At 40.3% G+C, this 15,143-nt stretch overlaps 1 protein-coding gene across 1 annotated transcript in view; it reads right to left on the bottom strand.

Annotated features, from left to right (window-relative positions):
- The window catches only part of LOC102194653 (plexin-A1-like), a 166,597-nt gene that overhangs the window by 99,046 nt on the left and 52,408 nt on the right, over positions 1-15,143 (bottom strand). Inside the window, exon 8 of the mRNA XM_005742072.1 lies at positions 3,215-3,415. Coding sequence (XP_005742129.1) covers positions 3,215-3,415 — 201 coding nt within the window. The remainder of the gene's footprint in view (positions 1-3,214; positions 3,416-15,143) is intronic.

Below are 15,143 nucleotides of genomic sequence, written 5' to 3'. Positions count from 1 at the left end.
CTGTTGAGCTGAATAGATATGTCTGAAAACCAGCCCTGCATGGCTGAACAAGTTTGTAACCAATCCCTATTGTCCCAAATGTCCTTCCACCTTCTGGTGTTCTAGTTACTCTCAGCAGTTTCACTTTTTCACGCCTCATGATTTCCTTTTCTTTCAGAATTACTTTCTCAAACATGCACATCTTTTATATTCCAAATACATCCTGTCTCCATCTGTTTCTCCCTCATTTGTTTGTTTCCCTTTAGTCTGCGTGCTGAGCTTAGTCCTCTGTCTCTCTTTATTCTTCTCGCTCCCCTCTTTTCACTTCCTCCATCAAACTCTTTGTTGCATCGTCATTGTCTCCCCCTAATTCCCTCACCTCCTCTTTGGCTCCCTCATTCTTTGTCTTTTTGCTTCCTTCTTTTTCCATTTGCCGGGCCGGCGCATGTGTGTTTGAGTGTGTGCGTATGTTTGTGTCCGTCAGTCTACCGCACCACTGCAATTCATCATCATTTTATCTACAGCTCCCTTAATTGGATCCTATCACAGTCCCACCTGACGAGCTGAGAGGCGGGGGGGAGGTGGAGAAACGGAGGATTCCTCACTAGGCGCGCACACACACACACACACACACACACACATTTCGGCCTCCTATGTCTAGCTTCATCAACAGCTGCAAAGTTGTGTTGAGACCTGTATTTTACTATGCTTCCTGACTCTTCCAGAGATAACATTGAGATTTTTACAACACATTAAAGTGCACCGAGGAGTGAAAAAATAAATGCATGTGGATAAGCGTTACTTGTGTGTATGTTTGCGCGCGTGTGTGTGTATATCCATGTGGTTTTGCCAGTGAATCATAGTTTTGCTGAGGAAAGGTCTCTGTCCTCCAGAATCAGCAACTCTCAGCAGCAGCAGTAGTGGTGTAGTAATGAATGTATCCGAGTCTATCAAACACTAGGGATGCAAACTGCTATTTCCCGGAGTAAGTGCTGGTTTCAGAGGTGTGGGAGGCTTTCAGAACACAGAGTGAACAGAAAAACCATAACAGATATCCATCCTATTTGAACAACAAAGAGCAGCGATGTTTATTAGAGCTAAAAATGTGAAAATAGTGGGGTCAAAAGTTGAAGTGTGTACCAGGCAATTACCCAAGTACTAACCAAGTAATAGCTCGGGACATTAGGTAAAGGTAATATTAGACTGAAATTTATGGACAAATGGCCAGTAACACACGGTGATAACAGGGAAACAAATTTAAAGATACTAATAAGGCAAACCTGTTTAGCAACAGCATGTTACACACTAACCAGCCAAGTAATTTCATGGTGACAGCAGATAAACTCAAACATCAAAAGTCATAATTGTTATGTGAGAATACTTAAACGTTTGAAAATATATTAACTACAAGGCCTAAATTACATGTTTATATATGCTAAATACTTACATTTAATAACCATGAAACAGGCTGTAAACAATCTGTATCCACTGCATTTGATAGAAATATTATGTTCAATAAAAAAGGTAATGTAAAATGTATTTGGTGCTGTGTAAAAGTCTTGAGCCACGCCTCATTTCCTTTCCTTCCTTGGAGCCGGACTTTTTTGTGTAAATTTTAAAGATGTTTTGATCAATAGTTCTCCAGATTCTCTGAAGGTCCTTTGAAGGTTTTCTTTGGACACTGCCTGCTTTTTCTTTCATTTTCTTCAGTTTCTTTCTTTTGTTTTCTTTAATCACAGAACTGAACTGAAAATGAGTGGCAAGTGGTAGTGAATCCAGAAATAAACGGAGGAGTTCAGGACAGAGGTACAACAGTGAGCATCTATAGGCATCTGTAAAGCACAGTGAAAGCTCTGTCCTGGTTTGTGATGCATTTCAGTTGTTGGTGTTGGGAATTTTTTTTTTTTAAATGATGGAGTTACAAATGCAGATTTTGATACCAACCAAATGTCTGGCTTAGCTACCCTAGCTCGATGTTGAATCTTGTATCATTAATCCTCTGAAAACAAATTACTGCTGTAAAAATAAATAATTTTACTTTTTATTTTTCATTAATATATTGATGACAGAATTTTGTGGGGTAATATTTATTATTTAGCTGAACATGAAAAGTAAAAATAATCACCATTATACATATAACACATTTTTAGATATAAATGTCTTATAATGTCAACAATTGAAGTCTCAACTCATTCCAAGAAATGTAAAAGTAATTTCGAAATGAATTTGAATCCAAAAGAAAGCTTGTGACATTGACCAGGTCATTTAAATATTCAAGCAGACACACAGCAATTAGTATTTTTGCTCATGCTCTATTCAATAGGCTTTCAACTATCGGGTCACCGAGGACAAATCTGCCAGAAACCAGTAATAACGACTCAAAAAGCCAAATCTAAAAGAACCTCACTTGCATGAAGCAATTATAGAGACACAAGTGACTATATAAGCGCAAATTACCTTTCCACAGCACAAAAGAACTGTAGGAGGCATCATTACGATCTGCAAATCAACTTCAATACTATACCCCAGAACTATTTTTTGTGTCACCATCCAACATCAGAGGCAGACCGATTTCCAGGATCACAGCACTGAAGCTCAATCTCTTCCTTTTGTGGAGAGAAAGTGGGCGATGCTGTATAGTTCAAAAACAGCAAGCGACCGCAAATCAGCGTCTTCGTTTCGAGCCCAGTGGTGATGCAGAAGTCGGCAAATGACCCGCAGCCGCTGACAAGTGTGTGACAGGCAAAAAAAAAGGCAGCCCCGCAAAGCTGCCAGCGCCACACGGCCGCTCCTGCTGCCTTTTTAACTGAGAGGACTCGCTATTGGACCTATCAGCGTGAGTGAGTGAGTGCCGCGGCGCGCGCTTTGCATGTTAATCATATGTCTCGTTAAGTTAAGTCATAATTGGTGTCGTTAAAAACGCCTCCCCTCTGCCTCCTGCCCTGATTGGAGCCCGGGAAATTAAAAGCGCCGGAGCGGTCGCTCCCCTTTTAGTGCTGACAGTTTGACTGAAGGCTAAGAGGCTGGAGTGAGGAGTGGGAATGAAGAGAGAGTGGTTTTTGCGACAGTCAGTCCCTGTGGCCATATGCCTCAGTTCAGCTCTCTGCTCTACCAGTCTATTACTGCCAGTCTTCCTGCCCCACATCGCTGGTTTACAGCAGCACGGCTGTTCAGAAATGAGTGTTGGGAAACTTTGCCTCCCCACATGCGAATGTGCGTGTGCTTCAATGCTTACCGTGGTCTTCTGACACTGTATGCTCGTGCTGTTAAACCTCAGAGCCGGGACGCTGTGCGTGTTGCCCTGGATGTGAAAGATGCACTCGTAATTTCTCTGTCCAGACTGAGGCTGGGGCAGGTTCTGAGCCAGCAGGGTGATCGGCCTCATAACTCCAGCAGGGATGTAGATCTGGGTGGAGGGCAGGATCTGAGGGCACTCCTGGAGGTGAGGAAAAAAGGAGTTACAAAGACAATAATAAGCAGAGAATGTGACAGAACATTTTAGTTAAATTGCAGATCTGGGCGAAACACCTTGCTGCTGCACAGATCCAGAGAAAAAAAAGCTGTTAAGTAATGGCAAAAAACTCCCCAAAAACGACATACTGAACATGATCCACGATATGGAAAATTACTCTTTATTGCAATCAAAACTATGAATTAGAAATGGCATCAGGATCTGTCACAACTCCCTGATGACCGTAATTATGAAACCTTTTCTTTTTCTCCCTAAGAGCACCCAACCCCATTAGACAGGATTCCACATGCAGCGCGGCCTCCTTTGTTCTCACTGAAAATTCACCAGCCTAAAATCTCCGCTTACAAATTACCAACACTCCTGAGGATCCAACTCCTCCCACCACCACCACCACCACCACACCATTTATGAAACACGGAATATTGAACGTAGCAGTTACTTGTCATAAAGAGTACCATTTTGGAACCAACCCCCTTCCCCATATTAATGAGGCTTTTATGGATATTAGGCATGTGTTTTTGCCGGAAAAAGAATCCACCAAAGGATATTCTAATTCTTTCTGCGTGGACAAAATTGAGAGCCGGAGGCAGCGTCTCCCAGGAACACGGACATTACTAATTCCACCATGCTGCACTGTAAAACACACAAAGGTCTAACAGATTACAGAGGGGACATGACTGTGAGGCTGTATGTATGTATTTCAATTAGTTTTTATCAGTTTGAGTTTAAATGAGATCCAGTTATGTCATCATATCCAAATTTGAGGACCGGTGCCACTTCATTTGCTTCTAAGCCACGTGTTCCATCACTAGGACACTTTCCTTCCCGATGAAAGCAGCTTGTTAAAAACGCTAAAGTGATTCAACTATAATATACTGTTCTAACATGCTGAAAAAGCTCTGACTTGTTAAGACACTGTGTGCAGTGTGAAAGGCTAAAAAAAGTGCTTTTGCAAAATCATAAAGTCTGTAATTACATTTAAAGTACTTGTACCTTCTAATGTGTTCGGTATTCATCTGGCGATCGGGGTAAACAATAATAAGGCCATCCAAAAACCCAACTACAATGTCTAAATGAAATTTTATTCCAGTTTAAGCACCATCGAGCGAGCTATAATTTTTCTATTAGGATGGCAAACGTTTATATGTGCGCTGATAAATCAGTGGGAGCTGCATGCTATTTTAAACCGGGGATGAATAGTCGAAGTGAAAGCACACTGGCAGCCTCAATGTCTGTAGAGTAATCTCGGTATGAGTTTGCTCTGTGCTGGGGCACTGTCTAATGGAACACCAGTAATGACTTGCAGATTGGCCTGGGAACGGCAGAGAGGATGCTGAAAGAGGAGAGAAATTTGGACATAATGGCACCAAGAGACTCTTCAGCTCCCTTCACAAAAATATGGCGCACACTCAAAGCCAGAGGTGACTCGCGCCAACTCCATACGGGCTTATGCTGAGTGAATCTACAGCGCATTCATCGCACATGTAGTTCAAAATTCTATGGCCTGAGTCCAAAGAGCGGATAAAACACTCAGAAGCGAACAAGAAAGCTGCACGATGCAGAAAAGAAGATGACAAGAAACGAGGAAAGCATAAAGTAATTATGACCTGCTGTACTGCTTCCCAGTGTAACTCTGAAAGGCATTATGTTGTGTCGTTAATAACGCTCTTAAAGCTGCCGTAAAATTTATTTTGCAGTGAATGAAATGACTAGGTGCTATTGGGAACGTCACGCACAGCAAGAAAGTGTGTTTACATTCAAATGCGCTGAGCTTTTAGCAGGCTGGAGCTAATTGTTTTGGTTTTTCTCCCGTACTGTAAATTACTTTCTAATCAAAGTCATCTCCAGTGACTGAAAAATGAAGCCACCACAGAAGTGCCAAAAACTGCAGTTCTTTTAGACTGGCTCTAAAGGTTAGTCACACAAACACATGTCAACATTTCCAACGGTTTTTACAACTAAGTTCCCCACTCATCACAACTGAACTAGGAGATTGTGATGACTATGGTGCTCCTTTCAGATGGTGTTAGGGCTTTTTGCACACTCTATCATCTAAATATTTACGTAAAGAAAAATGTCACCCGGTAAACTCAAGGTTGTTATCATATACATCTTTCTCAAACTACAACAAGTAGCCATTTTAAGCACAAACCTCTATTATCTGTGTCTGCTACATGTTCTTACTGAAGATAATTTACACTGACTGGCCACAATATTAGGTACACTTATTCAACTACTTCTTGGAGATATCTTATCAGCCTATCACATGGCAGCAACATTTAGGCATGGAGACATGGTCAAGACTACCTGCTGATTGGCAGAATGAGGAAGAAAGGCGATTTAAAGGTGATTTAAATGACTTTGGTTGTTGGCTGGTCTGAGTATTTCAAAAACTGGGATTTACCTGTGCAACCATCTCTAGGGTTTACAGAGAATGAACCGAAAATATAGCAATATCTAGCAGCAGTTCTCTCGGCAAAAAAATCCTCGAGTCCAAATGAGACTTGAACAAAAAGAAAGGTAACAGTGACTCAAAGAACCACTTGTTGCAACCAAGGTATGTAGAAGAGTGTCTCTGAACACACAGCACATCTGACCTTAAAGCAGGTGGGCTACAGCAAGGGAACACCACCAGGTGCCACATGTATCAGGTAAGAACAGGAAACTTCACCTGAACTTAACAATAGACAGTTGTTATTTTCCACTACGATTTTTGGATGGCAGGGTGACAATTTGTTGTAAATAACATGAAATCATGGATCCGTCCTGCCTTGGATCAATAGTTCAGTTGCTGGTACTGGTATAATAGAGTCGGGGGGATGCAAAGGGGCATATTGTGGGTCCCTTTAGTACCAAGAGACCATGACTTAAACATCAAAGCCTATCTGTTTAATGGATGGTATCCATAGTTTTCAGTCATGTCACTGACTCCCTACCCAAGGGGCAAAAAATCACTCCATAATGACCAATAGTGGACAGTTGGTAGTACTGCAAGACGAGAAACTATGAATTTTGTTGACTGTGAGTCATATTCTGCCCTGACAGCTTTATTGAAATCCTTGAAACTGGTGACGTCTTTCCCAAAGCTCCAGTTTGGTGACATCTACGTATTTGTAGAGAACTTCTCATCATACACGGCTACATGACAGATACATTTGATCTGGATGGGTAAATAACGCCGCCATGTGGGAGGTAAAGAACAAGAAATTGTTCATCGTTAAAGCAAACGCAAGTGTTACGTAGCTAGATTACACAAACTACCACACGGAAATGTTAAGTTTTGTTGACTGGGACATTTGGAGTGTAGAGCCATAAGCTCCGGTAGCATTAATTTGTCACATTGTCTTGTGATAACAGTAAAGTTGACCAAGTAGTTTTCCAATGTCAGAATAACTGAGCCACCACTGACAGCCTGGGATGCTGTGGAGAAGCAGGGACTGGTGTGATTTGGTCTGTAAGGCAAGGTTCGAAGAATTGTGCTCACAGTTTGGTGCCATACTCTACAGCCTTCTGGCAGCTGTAAATAAATGTTGATTAGTGCATCATGCACAGTAACTATCTGGCATTTTAACTATCTGTTAAATTTGAAGATCTTCAAATGATGGCTGGAGAGCAAAGGACTCCAGTACTGTTTTTGCCCACCGGGTGGCTGTGTCCCAGTAGTTCAGATGTCATGTGTAAACTATGAATTGCTGCTGACCATTTGTGGTCATTTTATGGCCACAGTATCCCCATCTTGGTGTGGCTGGTTCAAACAGGATATACTACTGAAAGCCTTGCAGGAGACGGGGACAAACGGGTTTTTTTTCCCCTTCACACAGGGAACATTGGGAAAGAAATCAGAAAGGGAGAAGACAGAGAACTGCTCAAGCCGATGCCATGGAGCCCGGTAAAGCAGGCTGTCATTTAGTCAGGCTGACAGTTGTAATTTTAAGCATTCATACATAGTGACTGGCTCCTAATGAACTCCTGCTCCAATCTAATAAAACTTAAAAAGAGAAAAGGGAAGTAGTGTATTTTGGGGTTGGACAAGATGAAACAAGAGTCATTGTCATCATCATAAGGACCACAATCAGGCATCTGTTCCAATCTTTACAAACACACACATACCCACACACACAAATGCATGCCACTTCACATCTGTGCCTCCCTGCTGCCCTCACTGGTCCCTATTGCTTCAGCAACACACACACACACACACACACACACACACACTTTCTCTCTTTCTCTCTCTCTTGAGGTCTGTTCCTTATTGCTGATGCATCAGAGTCAGACTAAAAAGCACAGCGCAACATTTCTCTGAGGAACAGATACGCACACACATCCCTCAGCAAACATACAAAGGCATTCCCCACATAGGGTCTACATATAGAATACAAAGACGCACAATTCCACAAACCAATAAAGAAAAAAAAGAGAGGGAAACATGCACAAAGGAGGGCGGGAATGAACAAAAGATTGGAGAGCAGAGGATTGTGGGAGCTGTTTCATTAGGAGTGGTGACAGGTGTCAGAGCTGAGTCTGCATCAGATAGCGGAGCGGTTCTACACAATGAGACACAACAATCTCTCTACCTGGGGGATTCCTCTAATCCCTCTCCTTCTCTCCTCTCTTTTCTTTCTTCCTGTCGCTCACACTTGATCTTTAGGTTCTCTGTAGCGCTCTCTCTCCCTTTGTTGCTTTGTTTCTCAGTCTTTGATTGTGTTGCTTGTGAAACGGTTGAACTGTACATCCATCAGGCAATCTTTATTTAAACCAATCACAAATGCAATTTTCAGACAAAAATTGGAGGCATAAATGGATCAGAAAACTAGGCCTAACAGCCTATAATAGGTGCTGCAAACAGACTGGAAAGTATCAGTAAATTAAGCTTTAGACGGCAGCAATTTACTGTTAACAAGCATCGAAGTTCAGATCAGTAGTTTGCGTGATAAAAATAATTACTTCAGGAATTATACGCAACCTATCCTAGCCAGTGTAATGTATCAAGTAAGACACTGTGATACTTTATTACCAGCCAGCAACAAAAGTTTCATGCTACAGTTCTACACTGACACAAATGTGCTACTCTAATGTGGACCAGCACAGCAGCACAAAGAGCACAAACAGTTACAGGTGCAGGCTGCGATACTGCAACCCCAACTGCTCATCACTGTGGTTGTTGCCTCTTACATTGTTTCTGGCCTCGTTTTCACCCCACGCTGGTGTCCTTTTATCCCCAATAAATAACTAAATGAAAGTGATGTTCATGTCACCACTCATCTAAAGTTGCAGATCGATCTGCTACGTGTCTGAAAAATGGTTGGCTGATTGCTGTGCAGGAAATAGGCACGTTTGATGATTTTTCATCCATCCTCCCATCAGCACTACAGAAAAATCGAACGTGATTTACAATAATGGGTCACTTTGGGACACTCAGCACTGATAAAACACAACAACAGCTATATATATTCTGAGGACAATTATACACCTAAAATTTTAGATAATACAACGTGCAACTGTTACCTCCCCCAGTTTGCATGCGTGCTATCAAACACAATAACTCAGAAAAGTTTTGAATGAATTCTGATAAAGCCTTGCAGGGGTGTGGAGTGAGCTCATCTTAATCTATTAAAAATTTGGCTTACGTCCACCGAGGTCTTCAAGGTCAACTCACTGATTTACTGGTTGAAAATTGACTAAAAGCCTTAACATAAAAACTATGATTCTCACAAGTGTGGTGCGTGTTGTCAATATCATCTCACATTTGACCTCTGACCTCAAATAAGGTCAAACGGTCAAATAAGATGTCTTTTATCTTTACAACTGTGGTTTAAATTCTATTACCTTTGGTTGTATTGGCAACATTTCAGAAATGATACCGGCATGTGGGGATTCTCAATATCACGTCATAGCTTGTATCCAAATATCATGTCATATTTGACCTTTGACCTCACTTTTACATTTAACACAAGTCTTTCCTTCAAGTTGACCCCAAAGTGCATGATCAGTGTTGTCAATTAAAATTGACAAATAACAAAAGCCTTCACTTTCCATGTGCTTTTACTGTATGTAACTATGTTTGAAAAGAACAAAGGAAATAAAATGAATATATACAAAATACAAAACTGTTCCCTTAACAGTAAATGCTGCCCAGAGAGTGAGCTGCCTTGGCAAAGGTTCGCACTGTGTCAGAGGTTCTTGTTCCTAAGGATTTCTAAATAATATCATGATTTAGTTATTAAAGTTCATTACTGATCAGTGATTCAGTCCTCATTCCTAAATATTGCTGTTATTATTGCTTTGGCGTTGGTTCCATGATGCACGTGGAGCAGCAAGAGTCAAACAGTCTCATTCACACAAGCAGCCTGCATCTTTTTCTAAACCCTAAGCAACTTATTTTGCCTAAATCTGACTGAATGGTGAAAGATGAAAGGACAAGGACAAACCATGTTCACAGCTTTATTAATTAACTGTTGACTCTAAAACTATTAAGCAAAGTTTAATCAACTACCAAGTTACAATTTATTAATAATCCTTATTAAAACGTGATCTTTTTACACGTAATGTAAACATTTTAAAACTTTAAAAATGTGCAAAGACTGCAAAGTGTTAGCCCGCAAACTAAAAAGGTGTATAATTAGCAAATGCTAAAGAGCTTAGAGACAGATTCATGCAGTGTGATCACAGAGCATGAGAAGGCAGGTAAGGACGAGGACAAACCATGTTCACAGTCTGATGGACTCACCAATCACCTGTGTCCATGTACGCTCTTTAAAACAGCTTTTACACATGCGTCTTATCAGGGCTATGATAAACTAGTTCATAACCATTTACACTTTTTTTTCTATAAACAGTTTAATTTTTACAGTTACACCCCAATAAATGATAAAACTAATTAAACAAAGCCAATTAGACAAGCTTTATTAATTAACTGTTGACTCTAAAACTATTAAGCAAAGTTTAATCAACTACCCAGTTACAATTTATTAATAATCCTTATTAAAAAGTGTTACTAAACTAGATCTTTTTACACGTATTGCACACTAAGAACAAGAAACAGATGAACACTGTAAAAGGAATGTGAAGTACTTACTAGACGATTAGTACATGTTAATAATGATAATATAATGGGCTAAAAAAGCATTACAATGACCATCAGTGTAGTGTTGATGGATACTTGAAAGGATCAAGAAAATAAATAATGATTTAAAAAAAACATGAATGAAAATATCAAATATTTAACACTTAAAGAAAGTGTTATTATTTTTTTTTAGAATATTCATAAAACTGCGTATCAGTACTAAAAAAAAACAACTAGAGAAATGCCTTGTTGAGATCCAAATTTACTGCACCAAAAGCCGGAGAAGAACGGTGATGCAGAGGACGAGCAGTGATAAACCACTGGATGAGAAAGGGTGAGGGAGGTGAAGTTAAAAGGAAGGAGGGGAGGAGATATGGAGGCGAGACGAGGTCTTGGGAGCCATACACTCGTTTATTAAAGTGGGGGATGAGAGTCAAGGAGGTCAAGTTCCCAGCAGAGCGAGGCAGGGGAGGAGCTCTGCAACATGGGAGCTGTACACAGCGCTTATATCTTTCCAAACTAATTCCCAGACTGGTAATACAGACACACAGAGACACAGGCTGCGTTACATCTAGATGAATATGCACTAAATACACACATACACACACATTTATCATCTCACTCACTCTCTCACACGCACGCACAAACTGATCCAAAGCTAAATCTTGCCCTCTGGCTCTGTTCAGTAAGCTAGTGCTTCGGCCTGTGGAGTGTTTTACAGTAGCCTTGGGGCCAAATACACAGATACTGTGATCAAAGGTGGGAAGGTAAGCCTTCAGAAAGAAATTAATCTGAGTTCCTCTTCCATATCAACAGTGTGAAATCTCTATTACGTCTCTGTCAGCTGCATCTGTAGGCCCACAGACTTTAACCTTTTTTTTTTTAAGTTGCAAAACTTATTTTAGGAAGAACATTAACCAAGTTTTTAAATATATTTGATTTAACAGGTAGACATATGGGAGGATGTATATAGATAAAAACTAGCAGAAGTTGAAATTTGTCCTTATTAAAGGACAAAAACCACCAATGACATCACTGCCTACATTTTACTGCCACAGCAGCAAACGTACTGCTGTAAATAATGACGATATTAATGTCTGCCATCATTTTAGCACAGTTTATTTCAGCATTCAAGATAAAAAAAAATCGTGGCTGAAAATCATGAATAAAGGAGAGCCATCAATAAACATTTCCATGAGAATTAGAAAGCTATAACAGTCCGGGAACTGTCATGTTGTTATAACTCAGTTCAGTTATATAGTCCAAACTAAAGTAAGATTGTCTCAACGTACTTTGATTCAATTCAGTCCATCAATTTTATTCACATAACACCAACTCACGCCAACAGATGCCTCAAGGTGCTTTATATTTTAAGGCAAAGACCCAAATCCGAAGAAAACTCCAACAATCAAACGACCCATTTTGAGCAAGCACTTGGCAACAGTAGGAAGGAAAAACTCCCTTTTAACAGGAAGAAACCCCTCCTCCCTGAACCGGTCATCTACTGTGATTGGTTGAGGGGTGAAGAGAAGGAAGCTGGATAAGAGACACACTTCACAAAATGCATATGTCAACATACTATACTTAGTCACAAATAATATATTTATCCATTAAGTAGAAAATTAACAACTTCCACAAACACTTTCAATTAAACTGCAATGAAAAATAGCAACATTTTAAAACTTTAAAATTGTGCAAAGACTGCAAAGTGTTAGCCTGCAAACTAAGGACAAACAAGGACAAACCATGTTCACAGCTTTATTAATTAACTGTTGACTCTAAAAGCAAAGTTTAATCAACTACCAAGTTACAATTTATTAATAATCCTTATTAAAACGTGATCTTTTTACACGTAATGTAAACATTTTAAAACTTTAAAAATGTGCAAAGACTGCAAAGTGTTAGCCCGCAAACTAAAAAGGTGTATAATTAGCAAATGCTAAAGAGCTTAGAGACAGATTCATGCAGTGTGATCACAGAGCATGAGAAGGCAGGTAAGGCTGACATAAGCCAAATAAGATACGTGGTGATCTGTCATTTCAGAGGAAATACTAAAACTTCAATCAATGTAGCATCGACCAATTTGGTGGTCAAATGACCTTGACCTTTGACCACTAAATTCTACTCCAGTCAATGTGACTGTTTGTGCTAAATTTGAATAAAATCCCTGAACGCGTTCTTTAGAAATCGTGCTTAAGAATAATGAACATACAGAAAACCCCACAACTTACCTGGCGTAACGAGTGTAAATGCATAAAATACAGAAAATATTCGTAGTTTTGGTCTGAGTTGGAACTATAGATTCTGCAGAGTCTTAAGATATCACCATTGTTTCTTGAGATTTAGCTCTAGGCCCTGTATAATTAAAGCCACAAGGGTTTAGATGCACTTGTTTTATCCAAGGTCGTGTTTATTTCCCAGTGGCTTAGTCACACATCATTTTCTCTTTCAATCCCAACCCCACTGTTGTCTCCTAGTCTCTTTCAACCTCACTTTCCTCTTCTGCTCCTGATATCTTCCAAGGAACTGATCCACCCACCCGCCACTTTCTACCTGCTCTGTGGTTTATTGAAACACGATGATGCCTGCAGTCATGAACTCCAGCTGTCTACGATGCTTCACTGCATTTTCCTATTGACTTTTCCTCTTCTCCGCAGCCTTCCTTTGCTCGTTCTCTATATACTCTGTTATCCTCGATCTGTCTCTCGCACTCCTCATTGGCTGCTGGGGTAAGATGTCTTAAGGGTGAAACACTTGGAAGATCGCGCAGGCTCCCAAAACAAACACGGTGATGTGGATACAGAGAAGAATGAGAAACACCAAGCACGTATTTATAATGTTTAATTACCCTGTTGCTTTAGAAACAGTAAAACTAAAAGAACAAAGAAGGGATGAAACCCGTAATAAAGGTGATATTTGTTTTACTATATTCAGCCCTAACAATATAGTGTATTTCGTAAACTTTCTTTTTTTCCTCACTTCTAATTGGTTTTATCAGGATGGAAACATCTACAGTGATGTCAGAGATGAGGCGAGAGCCCCGATTGGCTGCTGGCTGTCACCAATGAGGTCACCTCTCGGAGGCGCAGACAGCCACCGAGTATGATGGATGAGGGAGCCCGTGTGTTTGTCTATGTGTGTGAGTGTTGGGAGGGGGTCATCGTGGTGTAGAGGGTCCCAGCGGATTAGCGTTACAGTCCAATGAACCATTTCAGAAAGGAAGGGGCGAGACCCCATCGACCAGCGCTCTTACACACACATACGGAAAGAAAGAAAAAGGACCTGATATGATGACCGCATGTCCCAGGGGAGGGAGAGGAAGAGTCATCTGTTGAGCAATGTCTCAGTTTTAGACACCAATATAGTTAAGTCCTTAGAGAGTAACACAAAGTAACACACTTGCTCACCAGCTGTGCAATGGATCCTGTTTGTTATCTCAACAGATCTTTTTCTATCCCACAGATGCACAAACAGTTCATGAGGCCTCATTTTGAAACTGCCACTTTCTCACTATTAACAAAGCTTTTTTTTATGTATCTCTATCAAAAAGACAGATCAAAATGTATTCATAGAGCACACGATATACTAAGACAACCTGAGGCCACATGTGCACAGAATGCTGAAGCTCTTCTTTTGTAAAAAACCAAAGACGAAGGCGAAACAAAGGCCAGAAACAAAGTGATATCTATGGACACATCTATCAGCACAGCTGCTCTACAATACCATTCATGGGCTTTGTCACTCCAGAATAATAACGTATGCTGTGCAGATGGAGCAGGCAATTAGATTTAGTGTGTATTCTGATATGTGCAGCACCTGCATTTTTCAGCAATGTAACACTTGGACTTTTACTGTCTGCTTTATTCAGCAGTGGTATCTGGGAAATATTTGGCTAATTAATTTTGAAGATGATGTTTCTTTTTTTTTGCACTGCACTTCCTTGTCACTAGTCACCTTAACCCTTACAGAACCACTTCTTGCTCTGCTGTTCCAAACAATAGTTGTTTCCCTGGAAAGGATGCAGGCAAGAGTGTGCAGCTACTGAAGCTCACATTAACTTGTGCTAACCTGGCAGGAAGCACCAGGAAGCTGTCGTTAAGAAGAAAGAAGCAGCAAAACACAAATAATCTTATTCGTCTATTATATCGTTGTAACACCTAGTGATTATTATCCCTTATAAGTCACACTAGAGAAGAAGTAGGGCAGGAACTTCCTTGAGATTATTAAATAAGTGGTTGCTGGAGACTGTATGGAGTTTTTTTTTTTGTATAAAAGTAGTTGCCAAGAGTTTGAGTGTGCACAGGTCACCTGGTGGGAGGCAACCTTTCTCCAAACAGTTGTGGTCCAACTTTGTTTGACTGCAATCACTCACACGTAAACTTTTGAAGGTTTGCAAATAGTTTTAGTCAAGTTCATCCAAGTTCATGTGTGAATGGGTGAATAATGCAAATGCATAAAGTGCTCTGAATGCTCGGCTACATAAGAACCAGTTCATTTACCATTTACAGATATTCCTATATACTACACCAGCCACTTGGTTATACAGTGGCTTGCAAAAGTATTCGGCCCCCTTGAACTTTTCCACATTTTGTCACATTACAGCCACAAACATGAATCAATTTTATTGGA

Source organism: Pundamilia nyererei, unplaced genomic scaffold (genome assembly GCF_000239375.1).
Source record: "Pundamilia nyererei isolate P.nyererei 1_Seehausen unplaced genomic scaffold, PunNye1.0 scaffold00116, whole genome shotgun sequence".
Taxonomy (NCBI): domain Eukaryota; kingdom Metazoa; phylum Chordata; class Actinopteri; order Cichliformes; family Cichlidae; genus Pundamilia; species Pundamilia nyererei.
The sequence above is the reverse complement of the archived record's forward strand: the minus strand, read 5'-3'. Positions and strand labels throughout refer to the sequence as shown.